General features: G+C 31.1%; 1 protein-coding gene across 1 annotated transcript in view; it reads right to left on the bottom strand.

Moving 5' to 3' along the window:
* Positions 1–6,212: 6,212 nt before the first annotated feature.
* Positions 6,213–23,041, bottom strand: part of LOC139482015 (uncharacterized) — a 33,494-nt gene continuing 16,665 nt past the window's right edge. Inside the window, exons 15-27 of the mRNA XM_071265688.1 lie at positions 22,187–22,330; positions 21,722–21,835; positions 21,046–21,162; positions 20,113–20,319; positions 19,338–19,650; positions 18,333–18,511; positions 17,268–17,402; positions 16,491–16,607; positions 14,300–15,853; positions 9,034–9,158; positions 8,251–8,311; positions 7,457–7,647; positions 6,213–6,993 (exon numbers count right to left, since the gene is read on the bottom strand). Of these exons, the coding sequence (XP_071121789.1) occupies positions 6,916–6,993; positions 7,457–7,647; positions 8,251–8,311; positions 9,034–9,158; positions 14,300–15,853; positions 16,491–16,607; positions 17,268–17,402; positions 18,333–18,511; positions 19,338–19,650; positions 20,113–20,319; positions 21,046–21,162; positions 21,722–21,835; positions 22,187–22,330 (3,335 nt within the window). The 3' untranslated portion in view covers positions 6,213–6,915. The remainder of the gene's footprint in view (positions 6,994–7,456; positions 7,648–8,250; positions 8,312–9,033; positions 9,159–14,299; positions 15,854–16,490; positions 16,608–17,267; positions 17,403–18,332; positions 18,512–19,337; positions 19,651–20,112; positions 20,320–21,045; positions 21,163–21,721; positions 21,836–22,186; positions 22,331–23,041) is intronic.

The following is a 23,041-nucleotide window of genomic DNA, read 5'->3' as shown; positions in this document are numbered from 1 at the left end:
TCTTCTTTAACAATAACATTTTAATCATGGTCATGATCTTCATACATTTACAGTTGTTGTGATAGCGGAACTTTTGAAATTAACGTTCTATTATTCATATAAAATATGTAGTGCTTTGAAAATAGGTTAAAGGCAACTACAATAAATACTAATTGTTTTGAGGATTAATATTTTATACAAACCATACCTTTTTTCCTTAATAATTAAAAGTAAGTAGTTTCATGATTCGCTAGTGGAAACAGTAGAATGTAGTTGCTCATTACGGGTAAAAATCAAACGAGAAGATGTGATAGACTTGTGATTGAGACAACTCTCCAGTACAGAAAAATGCAATAGAAGTTAACAACTATATGTCCTTCTACGGCTATCAACAATGAGCAAAACCAATTTTTTTTAAATGTACTTCATGTACCAATAAGAGAGTCAGCTATGACATGCCCCGAAATGACAAATATATAACAATTATAACGTAAAAACTATCAACCTGATATGTACAAAACAATTATCGAAAAACAAATATAATACGACAATCACTGTAAAACAGACTCCTGATTTGGCATAATATTGCGCGGACAAAACATGTTTGCAGACGCCAAAGTCTTCTGCTGACCTAGAAAGTTAAATTACAGTACCACATAAGAACAAACTACTGAAAAACTTTTTTGAAGAGGTTTTAACTCGTCGGGTCAATAATAATAATAATAATTAAAAAAAAAACCAAGTAACAAAAACACAAACACAAACACTACATACTACTTGAGTCTGGTTATACCATATTTTGTGATCGACTTGTAGAGTCGTGGACATATTTTACTTGACAAGACTTGAAATTATATCGACTTTACTTAATGAGTCCGAAGATTAATTAATGATTTTGGTATAGTTTGAATAAAGTCTGGACCCAGTCTTGACCTTTGCATTACTCTTGCTGGTCTGAATTATATACTGATCTTACAAAATTCCATGTTATTTGTTAATTTGGTTCATTGATGTCAAATTCAAATATTCAATTAATAGGTATATAACAAAAGTCTAGAATGTTCAGTTCTGATTAAATTCAGATAGCTACCTTCAATTATTTCTATAACGTTTTCAAATAAACATGGATTTTCATATAACTATTTAGTTGTTATATATCAACTAGTGTAGTTTAGCGTTGATACAATATATCTATCTGATTATCGTCTACTTAAATTACAAAAGTGTCTTCGTATATAAAATATCTGTATCATTCTTTTCTCAGATTTAAAAGATAAATCATTGAGACATATTATTTTCTAAAAATGTTTTAAAAAGTTGTACTACTTAGACCACTGGACCATCGATGTCTATGCAGTTTGAATTGAAATCAAATTAAATTTGATCCTTTATATGTTTTATTATAAAATTGATTTCTCTTATTGTCAAACAAAATTAGTGTCGTGATAGAAAATATAATACCTTTTCAACAATTTCTATTTGACATTAACTTATTCCATAATTTTAACTTGAAGTCATATATTTTAAGAAACCATGACGCAAGTGATTTGAGATACACTTATGTCGTATCAGTCAACAAAAAACGTGGTGGTGACTGTAAAACTTAGTTAGTATTGATTTCATTTGTTTTCTTCATATCTCTGTTGATGCAGGTTTTGAAATATATATATTTGCACTAAAGTAATGCATGCTTCTGTTTCTGGCGTACTGAATTATAATCCTGGTACATTTGATAACTATTTACACCACTGGGTCGATGCCACTGCTGGTCCCCGAGGGTATCACCAACCCAGTAGTTAACACTTCGGTGTTGACATGAATATTAATAATGTGGTCATTTTTTTTATTATAAATTTCCTGTTAACAAAAGTTTAAATTCGAAAAACTAAGGATTTTCTTATTCCAGGCATAGATTTCCTTAGCCGTATTTGGCACAACCTTTTGGAATTTTGGATCCTCAATGCTCTTCAACTTTGTAATTGTTTGGCTTTATAAATATTTTGATATGAGCGTCACTGATGAGTCTTATGTAGACGAAACGCGCGTCTGGTGTACTAAATTATAATCCTGGTACATTTGATAACTATTAAGTCATGGAAATCATGTCTTTTGTAGTAAAAAAAAGCTCAATTAAGAATATACATATCAAGGTTATAGAATACTGATGGAATCGCACGAACTTTAAAAGGGAAGAGACTGAATGCATTCACATAATTAGTACCATCTGGTTAAGATGCAATACCCAAAATGTTAATACACTCAGCCAAAAGGCCAAATTGGCGAAATTATCAATCAGATGACGTTTCTAGTATTAAAACTATAGGAAAGTGAAACCATGACGCAAGTGATTTGAGATACACTTATGTCGTATCAGTCAACAAAAAACGTGCTGGTGGCTGTAAAACTTAGTTAGTATTGATTTCATTTGTTTTCTTCATATCTCTGTTGATGCAGGTTTTGAAATATATATATTTGTACTTAAGTAATGCATGCTTCTGTTTTACAATTTATTGGGGTGTAAAAGTGTTGAACGTGCACACATTTTTAAAATTAAGCGCTTCCAGGTTTCATACAAAATGTGCTTCTGTCAACACTTTTACATCCGAATAAAATTACACACAGAAGCATTCACCTCCGATAATTACATTTTTATTCTTATAAGATCATGATCATTTTTATTTTATTTTCCTATGCACTTTTTATGGAAGCACGCGGCATACGAATGTAACATTTCATTTCGATATCATAATACATTTGGAATGACGTGCGAATCAAACTAACGGATTTGCATGATACATACATGTAACATTGTACATGTATTTCCCGTGCCTGAAGGAGATATAAAAATTTGTTCACAGAAGAAAATTCATATTTCACAAGGGCTCTCCCCGAGGGATTTTTCGAGGGTAAACAAATCTTAATATCTTACGAAGCCAAGAGAAAATAAATATTTTATTCCACTGCCTATGATTGTTTACTATCTGAACATCAAATATTAGTTTTCTTAATTACAAATGTACCTGCTTATTTAATTACTAAAAACGTCATACAGTGATAATCAGTACGGATAAAATTTAATTATTAGTCTTTTTGTTTTAACGTCTTAAATAAATTTGAACATTATAATGAAATTTGTTAACTCTATTTAGAAAATAAGAAGTTCAAGTCAAAATGTACATTAATCGTGCTTAACGTCGCATGATTTATGACTTTTTGCGTTCAGGCCTGGACCAAGTCGGGTGTGTCTACTTTCTGTGTTGGTCTTCAATGTATTATGTATTCGGGTTTTGTTTTCTGTAATTAGTTAAGACGTCAGTTTTACCATGTAAATCTTTTATATTCATTTGATTAAATTTACTGTTTGCAATAGAATAAATTGTTCTAAATAATAAGGATGTTATCATCACAAGCAGAAAACCCTAGCCATATTTGGCACAACCTTTTTCAACTTTTGATCCTCAGAGCTGTACAACTTTGTACCATTTTTTGACTTTCGAACTTTTATATCTGGGCATCACTGGTTAGTCTTGTGTGGACAAGGCGCGGTTTTGACGTATTGAATTTTAAACCTGAAACCTTTTGTTATGTATTATTCATGTTTTTCTTTGCCTAATACATTCTGACTATTTATTTGTATTGAAGTCCTGTATTATTATGTTGTCATTTTAATGTTATATTTAACAATGCCATGAAAGTGCGAGTTTTGGCATGCCACAAAACCAGGTTCAACACACCATGTTTTTCTTTAAAAATGTCCTGTACCAAGTCAGGAAAATGGCCATTGTTATATCATAGTTTGTTTCTGTGTGTATACCATTTTTACGTTGTGTTTCCGTTGTGTCGTTTGTTTTCTCCTATATTTGAGTGTGAATTCACAAGACGTGTCACGGTACTTTTCTAACTCAAATTCATGTATTTGGTTTTGATGTTGTGTTTGTTATTCTCATCGGATTTTGTCTAATGCTTGGTCCGTTGCTGTGTGTGGTACATTTGGATGTTGTGTCGTTGTTCTCCTTTTGTGTTTAATACGTTTCCCTCAGTTTTAGTTTGTTTTCCTGATTTTGTTTTTTTCCCATAGATTTACGATTTTTGAACAGCGGTATACTACTGTTGCCTTTATTTAGTCCCGACAATGCAGAGGGGAATATGATACTAAAGGGAGAATATGACACTGAGAGGGGAATATGGAGATTTGTTCAAAGACACGTTGGATAGTCTCAACCAGATATTGATTAAACTATCAATATGTAAAAACAATGGAATAATATGTAACCATTGCACAAAGTCTATAAGATATTCTATTTGTTGTTGCCTATCTAATTTCATCTGATCAGCGTCAACTTCATAACAATTGAAATTCATTACTTCTGTAGATGTGCTTATTTTATGCCTTTAAAGATTGCTGTTTGGTGGGAGATGAGGCTCCGTGTTGAAGTTCTTACTTTAACCTATAATTGTTCTTTCAAAAATTGTGAATCGGATTGGGAATTGTCTCTTTGACAATCGTACAACATTTTCTTATTTAAAAAGTATGTTTATATAAAAAACGCCTTTGTCTTTCATTGGACTTGTTCTGTTGATCGTGAAGGTTTGTTTTGTCAATTTGTATGGACTTTACCTTTTTGAATCTATTTTGAAGTTTGATATTTTTGTTATACTTTTACCAGAATCTATGAGAAACAAGAAGATTATAATTTCGAAATTATAGCTTGCTGTTTGGTGGGAGATAAGGCTCCGTGTTGAATGTCTTACTTTAACCTATAATTGTTCTTTCACAAATTGTGAATCGGGGATTTGGAATTGTCTCTTTGACAATCGTACAACATTTTCTTATTTAAAAAGTATGTTTATATAAAAACGCCTTTGTCTTTCATTGGACTTGTTCTGTTGATCGTGAAGGTTTGTTTTGTCAATTTGTATGGACTTTACCTTTTTGAATCGATTTTGAAGTTTGATATTTTTGTATACTTTTACCAGAATCTATGAGAAACAAGAAGATTATAATTTCGAAATTATAGCTTGCTGTTTGGTGGGAGGTAAGGCTTGTTGAATGTCTTACTTTGACCTATAATTGTTCTTTCACAAATTGTGAATCGGATTGGGAATTGTCTCTTTGACAATCGTACAACATTTTCTTATTTAAAAAGTATGTTTATATAAAAACGCCTTTGTCTTTCATTGGACTTGTTCTGTTGATCGTGAAGGTTTGTTTTGTCAATTTGTATGGACTTTACTTTTTTGAATCGGCTTTGCAGTTCGATATTTTTGTTATACTTTTACAAGAATCTATGAGAAACTAGAAGATTATAATTCCGAAATTGTCAAATTTCCAAATCTTAGTAGCAAATTCCGAATTCACCTCCATATGGGATATATTTATTGGTATTCAAGATCTTGCAGCTACTATACAGACTTTGTATAACGTTATCAGAGTATGATCAGAAAGTTGATGAACCAGAGGTACATGTATGTCAAAGAATGTCTCGTCTTTTGTTCTAAAAAGATTCATCGGAAGATATCAAACCTTGTTGATAAATATTCAACTTCACAAATGATATTTGATTGTCTTGAAGTCTAGATTATAGGTACTGACGGTATTAATCATCTTGATAATGTATCCTAGTATTCATTTGTCTTTGTAAGTTATAACTTTCACTGTTTAGTCTATTTTTAGTTCATATTTATTTTGTGAGGCTCGGTTCTAGCAAATCTTTGTCTATAGGGAGGAGGATTATAATACAATGATGCGTGCTGTATCCGTTAAATGAGAATTGTACCTGTTATATCTGTTTGATTTGATCACAAATCGCTGTCAATATATAGAAATGTTTGGGCCTGTCATAAAGGTGAGTTATTTAGCTAACTATAAAACCAGTCTGTTCAAAATAAGGAATATGACAGTCGTTATCCATACATTTGATGAGTTTGAGCTTTTGGTTTTTTCCATTTGCTTAGAGGGTTTCTCTTTAGAATTTTCCTCAAAGTTCGTTTTTTTTTATTAATTCAGCTGTTGTTATTTTTAGATTTTTTTTTAAGTTGTTCTTAATGTTCGAAGACATTATAAAAAGATATCAAGGATGTAGTCAGCATTTGTTGTAATCAAACAATTCATATCTCAAGGAAATTATAACACAATCATATTATACTGTTTTAATGTGTACAAAACGACATAAACATACAACATGTTATAGAGACCATTTTCAATAACCTTTAAAAACAGAGATAGCATCAAAAAGACACTACATATTCAGCATTGTATACTACATATATTTAAAAAAAATAATAAGGTTAAACGATACAAAATTGATATGAGATAACAAAATTTAACAACATGGTGTACAACATTAGGTTATTATCTAATATCGGTAGATTTTTTATCATGATATCCTTGAAATAGGGTTGCAGGTCACAAGGCAGTAATTAAATTGTGAGTTCAAAATGGTGATTTTGAAATCACCCCTTAGTTAATTTCACGGACGTCATCATAAATTGTTTGACCGTTTTGGAATAACTGTTTTACAGATGACAGTGGATAGTATACAAATTTGTTATTACAATCCCGTCCCTTTTTTCCCGAATGTAACCTACAATTATTACCGGTTTGTACTAAGATGAACAACAGACGGGTGACACATGTGGAAGAAGATCTGCTTAACTTTCGGAGCACCTGAGATCACACCCAGGTTGGGTATTTTTTCTCTCTTTTTTTACTGAAATATCTAATGCAATCGAAAATTCTAATTTTATGGATGAATTTACCATTTCAAGAGACATAATGATTTTTTAATCTATTTTCAAGGTAAGATAAAAAAAAAAAAAAAACAATGAACAGCACTTGAACATGTTATAATTAGTTCTAAGCTTGTATCACAAATAGGGCATTTTATAAAACTATATATACATTCATTAAAAACATACAAATTTCATGCTGAGTAATTAATATCTGATTTCGTCTTCATCGTTGTTTTGTCCCTTCGTTTGAATACTCGGAATTCGTTTACATACTGTGCTTAACTGAAAGTAAAATTTAATAAACATGATGATAATGGTGAGGATTTTACGATGCTAAGGTGGAATAATATTATTAAGCGAAGCACATATCTGTCCGGTGGTCCTTCACATTTTGATTGTTGGATAACAATTAAAGGTCAAATTGAAGTCGTTGATATTTGTACACATTTTTGTAGACCAGCAAAGTCGTGTCCAAATTTGACGTTTTCTATTTGATTTGGATTAATTTTAATTTCCTAGTAAGAAGCTAGTTGTATCTCTTTAACACAAAGCCATGGCCTATGAGATGTACATAAATTCTTATTTAACAGTTTCTTTGTTTAACTGTTCGAGGAATGTTTTTAAATATTTGAATAACCAGTTAAAAGAACTATTTAATAAAATAATTTGTTCATATGTTTATATGCTATAGACCAAAAACTATACATCCAAACTTTATTTATTATAAGTGCAGCTATTATATTACCTTTTCTGTCCCAGTTATGCTACTGTTGTCTATGGAATTAGTGAGTTTGTTTAGTATATACTGCACGTCATCTTCCTTGATTTTATTCTCATGTAGTAATTGTTTGACCATTATTTCAATGTTATCCACCATACCGTCATCGTTTGTTTCACAAACACCTTTGTTTTTGCCTTGTGCATTGGCCCAAGAAACTGTAATTATATCAGTAAGAACTGAATTTCAAACAAACAAGATCAAACATATTTTAGCGATCTTTTTATCAGATTTATAATAATGTATCTCTGTAGCTTGATAAAGTAGGAAACATAACTAGAAATTCATTTGATTTAGATGGATGAATCAGGTCATTTGTCTCAAGTTTAAGATTCACCATTATCACTTTGTTAATTATACTCTTGATCATAATGACACTGTTTTTTAAACTAGACTTATGTATGGTACATGTATATATTAAGAGGATATCCAGTTTGTGTTATTGCCCTGCAAAGCATAAAAACTTGATAAAAAGTTTATTCAAGCAAGTCATTACGTCTTTAAAACAGCTGTTTATTGATTTAATTTCATTACAGTTTGCATGACCATCAGGAGTTTGAACAAAATTTAGTTAACAACTGATTATCATCATAATATTTTATTCTAGTATGCAAGGAAATATTTCTATAAAGCCCGCATGTGTTTTGCTGATGTATCATGGACAAACATTTCTTTTATAACAGGCACTGAATTATGTTAAACACAGCTTGACTTTGGTTATATGCATTTTACATTTTGCCAACTAGTAGTAAAACTTTTACCGTTTGACCTTTTCGAGGTCGTAGACCCAGCTTGGTATGCCCTCTTTTGCTGCAAACGCATCTGGAAAAAAGAAACCCAATATGTGAGTCCAAGTGGGTTTGGTGGGGATATATACATCAAGTTTATGTCGTTGAAGTTTTTTTATCAAAATAAAAATGCCTACACCATAAGGACAGGTTGATGACTGGATTATATTTTATTATTCTGTTTTTTTGATAATTTGTTGCCATGCAGTTTTTTTTTTTAAAGTTTTATTAAAGTTTGTAAAATATTTTTCTATTATAAACTGTTTTTCCATCTTCATGAAAGCTCTAGGTTTCCGTATGTTAAGCACAATTTCCAGGGGTACTCGTTTTGTCTGCCTTTCTGTATTAAATCAGAACAAGTACATAGAAATGTCCCATAATCTTCGTGATAAGTCCCCAAATAATTAAATGAATTGATCATAGATATAAGGACTTAAACTGTGTACACTACATGCATGTTGCTTCTTCAAAATTCTCGTCAGTAATGGTCGAATCAAGAAAATTTAAAGGTCTAAATAAATGACGAAGTTGAGAAGCATGTATATCACACAATGCATAAAGGGTTTGCAAACGACGGCAAGTGTTTCTTTTTCCTGGGCTTGACAATTCGAAGCATTGCAATGATTTGGAAACAGTTAATTTATAACTATGATCATATAAAAGACAATTCATGTCAACACAGAAGCGCTATCTTTTAAAAAAAGTATGAATATAGCAAAGGGACAATAAAAAACAACAAAAGTGAAAGATACATACGTTCCCTCTGATAGATGCAAATGTATACAGAAATGGATTTAAAGCAGAGTTGATTGGCAGGATAAATACAGCAGTCCAGGCATAAACCTCGGCAGGAATGGAATGTCCTCGTAATGCCATCAATCCTGCAATTGTAGCAAAATATATTTTTGTATTGCTTTAATTGTTGTTACCTTTATTTCATGGTCGATTGAATCTCTTTAAACGACAATCCACTTCTAAGCATTGTCACATTTCTGTATTAAGGAATATGATTTCCTGTAAATACTCCTGATTTCCCAGTGCGGGGTGTTCCTTAGATAGGAAGCTCATACACAAGAAAGAAGATGATTGCATATATAATTCAATGAAACCTCTTTAAAAATTAGTTTTAAAGTTTGCATACACACAAAACTGCGGGAACGTGCTTTGTCAGGTTATATTTTTCCTGTTCTACTTTAGTAAAACATGTGCTTTTAAACCGCAATTACACGTTCTACTATAAGAGTGTCTTTTTTGTCTAACCACGATAATGACCTTTCATTTATTCCAGAACTATTCTAAAGTGAAATACTTAAACATTGTTATCTATACGAATTCGTTCTGCTTTTGTTACAATCTGTACATTTTTTGAAAAAACTGTGTTTGGTTTAGTTTATCACTTGCTAAACTAATTGTATGAATCTCAACAGCAGAAATAAATCGAATACAAAGTCCTCTACCGCGATTCGTATCTACCGAAAGAGAATGATTGACTTCATAATGCTTTGTTTTATGTATAAACATCTTAACTTGTATTCTGTAGTTATATAAGATATTTAATCTTAAATATAATATGTATATATCTCAAGTCATTTTGAGTATATTGCTGATTGTTATATTGCGTCAATTGCTTTTGAAATTAAGACATATCCATATAGAGATAAAAAATATGTCACTGCCATCATTCTTTCCGATAAAACAAAAAGTACTTACACAACAACTTAAAACAAAGCAGGAGTTTTTCTAATCGAGGACGTCTACCTCAAATTCATTTGACAGTGTTTTCTGACGACCATTGGCATGTTTATAATGATTGGTACTGCTAGATTTTTTTCTTTACATTTTACAAAACTAAACTAAAGGTAATTCTTTTTTTTCAATAATCTGATATTTCTATTTTAGCAATCCCTATGTTATCAACTTACAGTGAATTAGAAGGATTTCCATTAAACCTTAAGAAAGCGTACATTGTCGCTCCTTTTTAAAACCTCCAATTCCCTTAGTTTTTTTTACCTGATCTTCTAATGAATTCACGAGATTTCCTCTAATTCATTGCCATCAAGGTAGTACCGTCTTATAAGTCAATAGTTTTGAGGTAGGTTATTAAAATTGTATTTGCCGTGGACATATATTTTTTCACCGACGCATTGCGATTGACCACGTTCGATGGAAAGGGTATGGTTTATCCAATAGGATATGCTCAAGAATATATGAACATCTTGATTTTTCATTAAATATAGAGTGTCCGAAAATATTGTTTTTATACTTTATGTTCGTTTATTTCAGCTCGTGTTTGTCTGCTTATTTATATAGTTGCTAATTCAATAAACGTAATCTCAATATATTGTATTATGTTTGATATTGTTTTTTTAAAAACATTCTATTCTGTTTGGTTTAAGGGCCCCATAAGTTACTTACTTAGTGCAAATCAAATCCAGCTGCAATGTACAGTACTAGCAACCTTTACTGTTAACCGTTACTGTTTGACGTGAACTTAACTGATTGGTGAATGATCGGTGACGGATGTTTGACTGATCGATGAGTGATCGGGGATCGGTGACCCATAGGATCCGTCAGATAAGTCAAATAACCTATTTGAGAGTTACCATGACAACGGTCATCGATCGATCAGTAAATTAAATTTATGCACGGATCGGACGGATACAATGTACGTATATATTTAAAATTCTTATGCAAACCATTTGATTTTTATTCTTTATATAGTTTAGAATTTTCTGACATCAGACTCGGACTTCTCTTGAACTGAATTTTAATGTGCGTATTGTTATGCGTTTACTTTTCTAAATTGGCTAGAGGCATAGGGGGAGGGTTGAGATCTAACAAACATGTTTAACCCCGCCGCATTTTTGCGCCTGTCCGAAGTCAGGAGACTCTGGCCTTTGTTAGTCTTGTATTATTTTAATTTTAGATTCTTGTGTACAATTTGGAAATAAGTATGGCGTTCATTATCACTGAACTAGTATATATGTGTTTAGGGGCCAGCTGAAGGACGCCTCCGGGTGCAGGAATTTCTCGCTACATTGAAGACCTGTTAGTGACCTTCTGCTATTGTTTTTTTCTATGGTCGGGTTGTTGTCTCTTTGGCACATTCCCCATTTCCATTCTCATTTTAATTATTTTAGAATAGGACGTTTTTCATAAGATTAAAAGAATGTCAGAGAAATCATACTAAAATTGTATTCGCATTGTTTAAAATAACCAAAATTATTCTTCTTTTTATCAAAAGTGATACTATTTCATTTGAAATCAGTTATTTTTACCATTTTGAGACAAGACTTCTTATTAGAATTGAGATATAATGAGAATTAAAATACTTAAAGTTTTATTTTCAACGAATAAGAATGCAAATATTGCTTTATTTTGATACAAATTAAGAACCCCCATATAATTTCAGTATGTTTTGTTCATCAGGATTGGTTGTTCTTCATAAAATATGTTTACTTTAAGTAAAAAGATATTAACTTTTTAAATGGAAATTATTGACCAGCATTTGCTTTTGGACTTTATATAGTTTAAATAGTTATTTTTTCATACAATTAAAAGAATGTCAGATAAACCATACTAAAATTTTATTCGCATTGTTTAAAATAACCAAAATTATTCTAATTTTTATTATAAATGATACCATTCTATTTGAAATCTGTTATTTTTAACATCTCAAGACAAGTCTTTTAATTAGAATTGATGTCAAATAAGAATTAAAATACCTAAACTTACATTTTTGTGGAATAAGAATGCAGTTCTTGCTTTATTTTGATAAAAAAATTTAACCGTCATATGGTTTCAGTAATTTTTGTTCATCAGGATTGGTTGTTCTTCATAAATAATGTTTACTTTAAGGAAAAGATATTAAATTTTTGTTCGCCTTGCCTAAAATGCAAATATGTCTTTTCATATTGGAAAATATTGTAACTTCAATTGCAATCAGTTGATACTATTTTATTTGAAATCAGTTATGTTTACAATCTTGAGACAAGTCTTTTAATTAGAATTGAGATTTAATGAAAATTAAAATACTTAAACTTTTATTTCTAAGGAATAAGAATGCAAATATTGCTTTATTTTGATACAAATTATTAACCGCCATATGATTTCAGTACTTTTTGTTCATCAGGATTGGTTGTTCATCACACATTATGTTTACTTTAAGGAAAAAGATATTAAATTTTTGTACGCGTTGCCTAAAATGCAAATATTTTTTTCTCATATCGGAATACGTTGTAACTTCTATTTCAATCAGTTGTTATAAATATACTTCACATGTTTTTTGTAGAAAATGTGAATATTTCAAAAAAAAATCTGCTTAAAGTTCTGTTTGTGTTGAAAAAACATGCAATTATTTCTTTATTTTCATGGAATATATTGACCACCATTGGATTTTTGTACTTTTTATTGTTTAGGAGTGATAATTGTTTTTTATTAAGGTAAGAAAAGACTATCAGAAAAATATAATGTAATGTTGTTTGCATTGTTTAAAGTTATTCAGATTTCTGGTTAAAAACAGCATTTTTTTAATTTTGTTATTTGACAGGTTTTGATTGTGACTGGAATATAGAAAGTTCGTGATGGTGATAAGTTTTTTTTAAAGAATTTTCAAACCCGGCGAGTTTTTGATTTTATTATTTTCCACAAATGCTCGGGAAAACAAAATGAAAGGATCAGTCAGTTATGATACAAAAATTTAAAATATTGAAAATAATAGACTAAAATTTGCAATAACTGATCCTTTCATTTTGTTTTCCTGAGTATTATTGGAAAATAATAAAATGAAAATCGCGATATAGACACCGTTTTAGAACTTGCCGGGTTTGAAAATATGTGACTTAAATAAAAATGAAAAAGACCATTCTTTAACGATGATAATTTCATTTAGGTTTTATCTGTACATTTCTTTCCATTTTAATTGATAAAACTTTGATAAATAATTAAAGAAAAAATGTATCAGTTGTACGTTCGAATTTCACGGGTCGCCATTTTAATTAAATTGAACGAAACTAAGATTCCGTAATTTGTATTAGTTTATCGTGTGACGTATTAAAGTTCAATCAGTCAGCAAGGTCGATCGGTACTATCCGTCCGATCAGTCTGATCAGTCAATAGACCACTTTCGAGTTCATCCGTCACCGGAAAAAACTCGTCAATTATACGCGCCTTTATCATCGTCATTTGTGCGTTTAGGGGCGTCGTCACTTCCTTCCAATGTTGAGCGAGTGGTTGGAAAACTATAATTCTATATTGTACGAATTATTCGGCAAATTGAATTCTTAAAATTGACAATCAACACTGCTGTCATTAGGGAAATGTCAGTAAGTACCTACAGAGCAACCATTATTTCTAGTTTATCCTGCACAAAGACGATCACTAAGACGCTTGATGAACGTAAATAGTGCAGGGATACAGGCGAGCCCCTCTATCTGGTAAATGACGTCATAAAGGCGTGTATAATTGACGAGTTTTTGCCGGTGACGGATGAACTCGAAAGTGGTCTATTACTTTTACTATAAGTCTGACGGATTGCTGACGTGAGTTTGACGTTAACTTGACTGATCGGTGACTGATCGATGACAGCTGATTGATCGCTAAAACAGTAACGCTTAAGGTTGCAAGTACTGTACTTGCTATTTTTTTTTTATATTTATTTAATAAGGAAAAACAATATTAAAACAACTTTACAAAACATATTTATATATATATGTATATATTAAACTCGTCTAAACATCAACCCAACAATGCTAGATCTCTAAATTTGCTTTCGCAATTTTTTTGTTATTCCCTTGCATGGATTCGAACCCATGCTACTGAGATATCGTGATATTGGTGTCACGAAGAACAAAAAAATTGCGAAAGCAACTTGACAGATCTAACATTGTTGGGTTGATGTTTAGACGAGTTGTATATACATAATGTACATAGCCACTGCTTGTGATCCGATGGATAAATCTGTTGTAGAGTTGTCACTGGCTCAGACGTACTTATATATATATCAATATATATTATTTCTTACCCATTACGCCCACTGGAAACCAACATAAAAAGTCGCTGAATACAACAAGGAAAAGCTTTCTTGCAATAGTTAAGTCCTGGTTTTTCTTGGTTGATCTAATATGAATTGGATTTGTAACCTCTTTATAAATCACTAACTGGGTAACAGCAATTATCACGAATAAGATAAAATTGAACACAATAAAAATTCCAAATGAATATTCCCAGCCATTTGGTTTATCTCTGGTAAGCGGTAGTGCAAGGCAAACTGCAGACCGTGAATAGAAATTTCCGTCGAAATATGATCCCGGAAATATTGGAACAATGGCCAGGATGAGGGAGGTCATGAAAACAACAACAGATATACGTATTGCTGATTTCTTCCCAAACCTTATTTCCCCAAATGGATATTTGACCGCGATAAATCGATCGATAGTTATCAAAAAGAGAAATACTACCGAACTTTCACTAGATACTGTAGATAGAATTCCAGCTATTTTACAAGCGACTCCATACCGCCATGACAGGTCATTCCACACGTAGTTTCCACGAAACATAACATCGGCTGATGCTATTGTCAACATATATATACCCATCAAACAGTCTGAAGTTCCCAGACTAGTTATGAAAATGCCGTAACTCTTTGACAACGATTTTCGGTCGTATAAAATGCGGTAAGCAAGAACAATCAGGTTTCCAAATAAACCACACACACCTATAATCCATAAGCAGGTTCTAAGTATGTCATTGCGCATCATATCGGAGCACGAAGAGAACTCATCTCTTTCTGGTACACAATCTGCCTCTCGTACAGAATCCGGTCTCAGGCAACAAAATACGAAGGCATCCGAGTAAAGTTCCTTCAGATTAGTGAGACCTTCAAATATATTCTTCTGAAATGTATTTATTTTATTTCGTCGTATGTCTAGGATTTGTAAGTTTTGTAAACTTGCAAAACTTCGATCTTCCACTATTTTAATTTTATTGTCAGTGAGATTTAGTGATTTTAATTTTGATAAACCAATAAAAGTATTTTCTGTCAACAGATAAATATTATTTTCTCGAATCGATATCATCGGCAAACTATGCAATCCAGAAAACGATTTCGGATAAATGTTTTCAAGGAAATGATTTCCTAATAGAAGAAGACTTTTTAAATGAGTTAATCCTCTGAAAATATTTTTTGGAATAGCGGTTAGCTGGTTAAAAGATATGTCCAATAAAAATAGGTTATGAGATTCGCCAAATTCCAATCTTTCAAGATTATTTAGCTCTGTCCTAGATACATTCAATTCTGCCAAAAGAACATTTTCTTTCAGTTTCAAACTAGATGATGATAAATTTGACAGACTCAGGTCAATTTTTCGAATTTCAGAGAGAAATGAAATTTCAGAGATATTTTCAAATATACATTTTCTTGATAAACCGTGGCATTTACAAGTTCCTGTGCATGCTGTATGACAGAGTAGTTCGTCATCAAATTGTGGGCACTCAGCAAATCCATTACAACGTTTGTCTGGATTTAAACACAAATTACTACTTTGACATCTAAAAAGACCACTACAAAGAGGTTTGCCTGTGGAATCACAAAGTATACAAATTAAAAATGTACAACGCTTTGACAAAAACGATACATAAGTTTGAACTCCAATTCATCATAAAATATAATTAATATATGCTTAGCAAATGCAAATGATTGAAATAATCTGACTGAATCAGAAGGGTGAAAATACAATCCTATTGAACACATGAGTCAAATTTATTTTTGCGGAAAAGGATGGCAAAAGACGGCATTTCATTTTGAAGATGAGAATGAGGTCTTCAAATATCTTCAAAAGCATTAAAAATGTAAAGTTAACCTGGTCTCAGTTCAACGTTTTAAGTTTTAATGTATTTTTTTTCAATATTTAGATGAAATAGCAAAATATTCAACAACAGACTTACTTTTTTTTTTTACATCAAATCAATGGTTTTGAAAAAAAATTAAACTTGGTAATTTTTACTTTGGAACAGTGTATTCAATTTTAGTATGTTTGGACAATACATTGCCTTGAATCATTCCTAACGTTTCTCTTATTACGTTTTACGCATTGATTCATAGAAAAAAGGAAAATTCGGTTTAAATGTTTTGCAACTTATATAGTTTTTTTTTGAAATTTCAATATAGAAAATCAATTTAATCAGCATATATTTGCTTAACAGTCTTTACTTACTGCAGTTAAATTCATCTTCGCCTAGTGGGCAATCTAGAATGTCATTGCATAAAAGTTTCGGTGGAACGCAGTAACTATTTTTACACTTAAAGTATCCTGGAGGACAAAGGAACTGTTCTAAAAAATAAATATTGTTTCTTTTTATATAAAGACAAACACAATATTTGACAATAATATTTCTCCCGGAAAGGAATATTACTTTGATTCTTCTAATATGAGACCGAGTAACGCAAAAAAACACTATAGATCACCGTGCGACATTTAACGATTATCAAAACCTATACAACATACTAAGATGGTTTTCTCGACATTATGTAAGTGAGTAATAAATCATAAATTCATTAAAATGTCTTTCAGGTGGTAATCGTTAATGTACCTTTTATATATTTATAAAAAAAACAATTCACGCTAATGTCATCATTTATTTGAAATGAGAATGAAACGCACATCATCGGTATAAAAATACCTTTCAAATATTTAAATGATATACTACAAAACGTTCCGTGGTTGTATATATTAACAGAGAGCAAACTGAAAAATTTAACAGGCTAATCTATAAATACTGACGTAAGGTATCAATACCAATTAGACATTAACATCTAATGATCCTGAGGAAGTTTCAGATTAAGTTTTGATTCAATTTAATAATTGTTTAAATCAACCTTTACAAAAAATACTGAAGCAATTGCTACTTGACGTTTATTAGCCATGCACGCGAAAAGTGTTTTAATTGGGCTTTACATAATAAAAAAGAAGATGTGGAATCAGATATTTTACCACAGTTAGATAGATGTGACAGGTCTCTACAGCCAATCAGTTCTCCTTTGTCGTCATAATCTAATAGACAAAGTACATGTGATGGAACAGTCTGTCCCCTACTGCATAAATAAACAGTTGATACTATTGAAATATCTGAAATGAATTGAACATTGTGTAACTTTTGTAAACGATACTATTGAAAAACAAAGGATTTTGGGTATCAATGCATGACCCAAAGTTAGTATATGCACAAAACAAACACAAAAGGCAAAAGGAAAATTCAGTTTATTACGTATCCTAAGCGTATATTAAACAATATATTACCCTTTGTGCGTATTGCGTATTGTGTATGTTGATTCAATCATACGTATTAGTTATCAAAGGTACTAGGATTATAAATTACATACGCCAGTCATAATATACATAAAACATAATTGTGAACGAAATTAATTTGTAAAACAATGTACGTTTGATCTGAAGTTATTGAAATAATGATCAATCCCAAAAAGAAATATTCATTTCAACGACAATAATAACAAGCAATAAATGTTAACAATATAACAGTCGATAGATCAACAAATGTTTTGATTTTTTTTTTGTTTGGTTTCTTTGTTAATTATACTATAAACAGAGTGTTGTGACTATCTTGTCATGATAACAATATGAGTATGTCCACGTTGTCAATAATCCAACATTTCGTAACTTTGAACCATACAGATTACGGTAACTTCAGTCATTCGTAGTAATGGCTCCTATAGTATTAAATTCAATACAAATGTACATGGATGCTATTCCACAATTCAAAATGAATAAGAACGAATTAACCCTATTTTTTGAATTATCAAGTGTTGACTTTAAATTTCAGCTAAATTTAGTTACATTGTTGACGAACTGGTTGTGACATCATTAAATCGTATGTTGTTTTTTATTGTCGTGTGCTTGAGCTGTCATTAACGTATATCATAGTATATCTTTAAATTTATATTGAGCAAATTCATTTGCAATTTGAGTTCAAATATCAAATTGCTGAAGACAAACATACTGCTGTTAATGTTGCAAATATATCATTTAGATTTCAAATACCTTCTTCACATTGTAATGGTCCTAGATGAACTTTAACGAAAGTATCGACGCCTGCTGTCCATATTGTACGTATCCGTTTAACTGGAAGATCTTTGTTATTTGTTAGAACACCAATATCTGATCGTATTTCATTATCATCTGCTGAGTACCAATCGTAGTGTTCAGTACCACAATTACATCTTTAAAAATAAACAAATTGCATTTTCTTTTTATCAAATGATACAAAATACATTCTTATTAAGATAGCAGTATATATATATATATATATTGAGCGCAACAAGTGTTGAAGCAAAAAGGTACATGCTTATAAAAATTACTTTTGATAACAAAACAAATGTCAAGTGAATAGTCAGGAACGATATTCTGACACTTTCGACACTATTTTGGATTTCTTTCGGTTTTCGAATGGGTTTCATATAGTTTTGTCCAGTCTTTAGTTTTATTGTTTTTCTGGTATTGTCTGTCTCTATTTTATACACAATTTCAAATGATAGATAGGTGTAAAAATTGAATACTTGGGAAAGCATTCTATGTGACTGAACCTTTGTAAAATTAAGATTTTAACAAACAAAAGTATTAAACAGTTCTATATTTAACTTTTACAAATGTTCATTTTCTCCTAATTGTACCTTCTTTTATCGATTTTGACCTCTACAAATTAAAAAAAAAAAAAGAAGCCACGAATACCACTGTAAAACATTGCTGCTTACCCATCCAAAGTATCTGATATCGTGGCATTTTATGACCGGGTTTGTTATAGTCTTTGGGTATTGTTCATATACAAAAAGTGACAAAGGGGTCTCCTTACATGGAAAATAGTTTATCAGCACAAAACAAAAATGAAAACCAAACATTATAAATCATTTATAAAAGGCTTCATATTATCGGTTTATGTATATGCAATGCTATTGTTATATTTATTGTGGTTTGTTGTCTTTTCGTCATTTTCCCCGTGGCATATTTTTCTATTTACTTTCTTAATATCATATCAAAAATATATTTTACTTGTTGAAATCCGAATTACAATTGCCGACGAAAGGACATCCACAGTTCCCTTGATGTTGTTTATTATGTATCTCTCTTCCATCTAGCGATGATCTATAGATCTTGTTGTGTGAGAAATGACAATTTACTTCTATGGCCTGTTGACATTTTTCCATTTGCTTTAACTTAACAATATGTGCATCACTGGCAAAATATTTTGGTCTTTTATCGAATCCATTCGCAGTTATAATTTCCTCTTCATCATGATGGACAACAGTCGTTACATGAATTTGATCTTTTGACTCTTGGAATATGCATTCTACCAAGGCACTCTCTAAAACGAATAACGAGTAAGTGTAATAGTTTCCATTATAGCAGATAAATGCATTTGTAAACGGACTGTATTTGTAGCAACAGTGATACAAATGTATGTTATTATGTTTATTCAAGTTAATACTATATCAGTAAGAAATACTGGTAGCTAGTGTTGTATGTTTTATTTTTCACCAACAAATTGAATTTGACCTTTGGATGGAATAAATGGTAATTTTGATTACCCCTCGTGTGACGTCATCATATGCAAGTAGTAGATATATAACTTTAGTTTAATTAGACTTCGATTAAAACCCCGATCTAAAAATTGATAATTTGCAATTGGAAAAGAAAATAATCTTTTTTGATATAAGGATAATTGAAACAGTGGTTGTTCACCTAAATGACAAATCAATTGCTAATATGACTATCGTCAACAGGAACATGAATATTATTTGAAATTTACATTGGCACAACATCTTACTATTTAGGTATAAATCAATAAGATATTCTCCATTTCGCTTTGCGCCGCTGGCCCACCAATCTTTGCAAGTATGTTGTCTTTTTTGTTGACAGTCTTCTGATTCGTCTTCGTGAAAAAGTCCACTACAATCAATCATTCCGTCACAAACTCTCGTTGATGGTATACATTGCTGATCGTAACATTGAAAACTTTTAAGTCTACATGTTTCTGAAATATTCATTTATAAATCACAGTAAGTTTTAAAATATATATATATAATGATACATAGGGTAAAATAAGAAAGCAAAACAAACGTTTTCATTCAAGTCTTTAAACTAGAGGTACCTATGCCGTTTGTCCGTTAAAGAGGATTAATGCATCTAAAAAAGGTATATAATCAAGGCTACCTAGTTGTTTAGTTGAGGAAATTCCTTCGATATTGAAGAAATATTTGGTGTAAGCTATAATTTATTTTAGTTTTAACATTTTAACATGGGTAGACATTATATTCGTGATTTTTGCCTGAGCGATAGCACTTAATGAAATTGATTAAATGCATGCTAATTTGAATAAATTCATTTTTCTGCAGTTGTCATTATACGCATGTGCAAACCAATTGTATTCGATTACGAGCATGGATATGTTTTTTTTAAAGCGAAAGAAGCATGTCATATTATAATACGAGTTAAAGTATACGATGATCATATCATACGTCTCTAACTAGACTGACAAAAATGGCAAATGTAAGTTTAAGCTGGGGAAGATTAATGTATCGCATATTTTTTTTAATTTCGGCAAATCTATTTATATAAGTCAGGATTATGACAGTTGTTATCCATTTATTTGATGTGTTTGCGCTTTTTATTTTGCAATTTGAGTACTAGGAACTTTCCGTTTTGAACTTTCCTCGGAGTTTGGTATTATTATTTGAACATAAACTAATTATGCATTTACCGCAATTCTTTTCATCGGACTTGTCAAAACAATTTTCCACAAAGTCGCATCGTTGTTGGTTGGTTATACATTGTGTGTTGGTACATTGCCATTCATCAGGTAAACAGGCTTGTCTCTCTAAATGAAAACAATAATCAGTGTGTCATAAATTATATAGAATTACTCAATCGTTAATGCAATGTATTCCATCAGCAGATAGTACACACAAGTATCACCCTCTGAAATCCGGTATTTCGATTTTTATAAAAAGATGTTATTATCAGTATTCATTTTCAACTTATAAACCACTAAACAATAAAATGCGTTTTAAAGGTTCCAAATATATTTTTTGGCGACTGTCAAATTTATTTCATTTCGAAATCACGAGTATTTGTCCACTTTTTTTTTTACATGTTTGCTCTAAGAATATATCATTCAAATTAGGTAAGTTAAAATTTGCTCAGTCGTGTGCACGACTGGAACCTAAGATATTATCACATGCATTTAAGAAAATATTAATTTCCATTTAATAATCAATATGTTTGTGTTCTTTTTGGTTTTCTTTTCAATAACGAGTGAACAACGACCAAGAATGATAATGAATCTAAAGTACCTACATTTATGAAAACTGTATATACATGATATTGTTAAGTCATTTTCATGAACAGACACCATGTGTGCAATAAAGTATCTTTACCACAAGAATTTTCATCCGACCCATCCTTACAATGAGGTATGAAGTCACAATAAAGACTTATTGATATACGGCTGCCATCATCACAGATGAACTGGTCCCCGGTATCTATTGATGCTGAAAAAGATTTCAAGAGGTGAGTTAACCCATATTTATTTTCCTTTTTTTTTGTTATCTGAAAAAATTCATATTAGTAGTGGACCTATAATTAGTTTATTGTCAAGATTTTTGTATTTTTGTATTTTTTCTAATTTAGCATTATGTGTTGACTTATGAAAAATATATGCACTGATTGTTTAGTAGTAAACTGTCATATTCCTGACTCGGTAAAGGTCATTACAAGAACAAATGATTGGTTAAACCCAGTTTGATGGCTAGCCAAACCTCCCGCTTATATGGCAATGCAATCTGTATTTTTTGTTTATTTTAAACAGAAGTTTAGTTATAAAAGTTCCATCATATACTTACAACAATTCCTCTCATCATCACCAGAGAAACAGTCCTCCACAGAGTCACATAGAAAAGCATTTAAGATATATTCACCAGATTCGCACATGTACAAAGCATCTGCCATTTCTGTTGGAACATGACTCCATGTGTTTCTTATATCATCTGAAGATATGAATATAAAATGATAATGGTCAAAATCATTTTTATTACTTTGTATTATTATTAGCAAATAGCACATCATTTATACATTGTATTACATGTATATCACACGCGAAGCTTTTTCGATTTCTAGCAGTAATATTTATCAATGGGTTGCCGTCATATTAATGCTGAAACCTTAGGCTCTTCTCAATTTAATTTTAATTGAGAGTCTACTGGGGTATAGAGATATGTTCATAACTGTATTTCACTCATTCGGCAGTAAAACCCAGGTTAATGTACGTTACCATTAGGTTAAACAGGGTATTTATTTATATAGTTTTGTAAAGACGGAAGAGACGGTTTAATTAAATGCCTAGTATACGGGTGACATAATTTTCTCTGCATTTAACCGAACTTTACTTCAACGATCAGAGGGGTCAGACATTGGCCCTCTGCATGGCAAGTGTTTCTTAACGTATATATAATGTATAACGTACAACCATTTTCAAGTGGAAATCTACATTTTCCATTACTTGTTTTAAACAGATTGTCTATCAATATTGTATCTCTCCGTTTTTTTCCGTATTTTCCATTGACGTCAAGAATCAGAAATCAAACAATCCTTTGATTCACATACCCTCAGTCGACTACAATGATTTCTATGTATTTTAGTACCTCAATTTCAAGACATGCATTAGTACAGGGAACCTTTTGTCGTTCTTTTGTTCTATT

The sequence above is a fragment of the Mytilus edulis genome, chromosome 1 (genome assembly GCF_963676685.1).
Source record: "Mytilus edulis chromosome 1, xbMytEdul2.2, whole genome shotgun sequence".
NCBI classification, from domain to species: Eukaryota; Metazoa; Mollusca; class Bivalvia; order Mytilida; family Mytilidae; genus Mytilus; species Mytilus edulis.
Note: the sequence above shows the minus strand (reverse complement) of the source record. Positions and strands in the feature narration are given on the sequence as shown.